The sequence below is a fragment of the Egretta garzetta genome, unplaced genomic scaffold (assembly GCF_000687185.1).
Source record: "Egretta garzetta isolate BGI_Z169 unplaced genomic scaffold, ASM68718v1 scaffold7, whole genome shotgun sequence".
Lineage (NCBI taxonomy): Eukaryota > Metazoa > Chordata > Aves > Pelecaniformes > Ardeidae > Egretta > Egretta garzetta.
Window position 1 is genome coordinate 3,188,776 of NW_009260350.1, and position 1,450 is coordinate 3,190,225.

Here is a 1,450-nt window from a genome sequence, read left to right on the forward strand (position 1 = left end):
GTTGCAGGGGGTGTGTGGGGGTGTGTCTCCCCTGCCCCCCACCCTCCCTGTAACAGTGCCCGTTGCCCCCCCAGCAGGTGGCCCGCTATGGCCCACCCCAGCCACATCCAGTCGGCCGCCTCCAAGAGCATCCGCCCCTTCCGCTCCAGCGAGGAGTACCTGGAGGCCATGAAGGAGGATCTGGCCGAGTGGTTCAACACCCTCTACGATCTGGACATCCAGGTGGACACCTTCCTGGAGAGCCTGGAGACCGGCTGTCACCTCTGCCGGCATGCCAACAACGTCAACCGCATCGCCCTGGACTTCCAGCAGCGGCATCCCGAGGTGGCTGCCCCTATGCGAGTCCCCCGGAATGAGGTCGTCTTCCAGGCCAAGAACGTGGTGCCCGGTTCCTTCATCGCCCGGGATAACGTCTCCAACTTCATCCAGTGGTGCCGGCAGGACCTAGGCATCCAGGATGTCCTCATGTTCGAGACCAATGACCTGGTGCTGAAGAAGAACGAGAAGAATTTTGTCCTCTGCTTGCTGGAGGTGGCCAGGAGGGGCTCCAAGTTTGGCATGTTGGCCCCCATGCTGATCCAGATGGAGGAGGAGATTGAGGAGGAACTGAGGGACCAAACGGCCTACGGGGCACTGGGCACGCGCCAGGAGCACCAGGACCCCCAGGCGCCCGCCTACCCCGGCAGGGCCCGGCCCATCGCCCTCTGTGACCTGAAGAACCTGGATGAGCTGGTGAGGCGCGCACCCCGGGGAGCCCTGCACATGGGTGAGGGCCTCTCTGTCCACCTAGAGCTGCTCTATGGCCCATGGGAGGTCCCATCCATCTCTGGCCCATAGCAGGTCCTCTCTGTCCAACCAATGAGCTGCTCTGTGGCCCATGGGAGGTCCCATCTGGCTCTCCGGCCATCGGAGGGCCTCTCTGGCCGCCCAGCCGGGTGCTTTATGGCCTGTGGGAGGTCCTCTCTGTCCACCCAACGGGCTGGCTGCAGCCCGTGGGATGTCCTTCTCCACCCGCCCAACCAGGTTCTCAGTGGCCGTGGGAGGTCCTCAGCTGCCCAGCCAGGCCCCTGTGGAGCCTGTCCGGATGGGTTATTTTGGTGGCCATGGCCATAATCACAGGGGGGACATGGGTGGCACCTCTGCCCCTGCCACTTCCTTCCCACAGCTGGGGGACACATTGATCCCCACCCCGGGAACCTGCTCCTGCCCAGATCCAGCCCTCCTCTTCCCAGCACCTCGGGGCTGGGGACAGACAGACTGACGTGGGGACATCCTGGCTGCTCACAGCCACGATCTGGGATGTCGAGAAGGGGGGCAGTCCCCTCCACAAGCTGGGGTGCAGGGACACCCCCCCGACACCCCAGGGCCAGGAGGCTCAGGAGGGATTAGAGCTGGGCTGGGTGCAGGATCCGGCCCACGTGCGAGGCAGCGGATTAATACGGGGACGGGG

The 1,450-nt window shown here is 64.7% G+C and overlaps 1 protein-coding gene across 1 annotated transcript in view; it reads left to right on the top strand.

Annotated features, from left to right (window-relative positions):
• The first annotated feature begins 87 nt into the window (after positions 1–87).
• Positions 88–1,450, top strand: part of GAS2L1 (growth arrest specific 2 like 1) — a 5,789-nt gene continuing 4,426 nt past the window's right edge. Inside the window, exon 1 of the mRNA XM_035898379.1 lies at positions 88–732. Within this exon, the coding sequence (XP_035754272.1) occupies positions 88–732 (645 nt within the window). The remainder of the gene's footprint in view (positions 733–1,450) is intronic.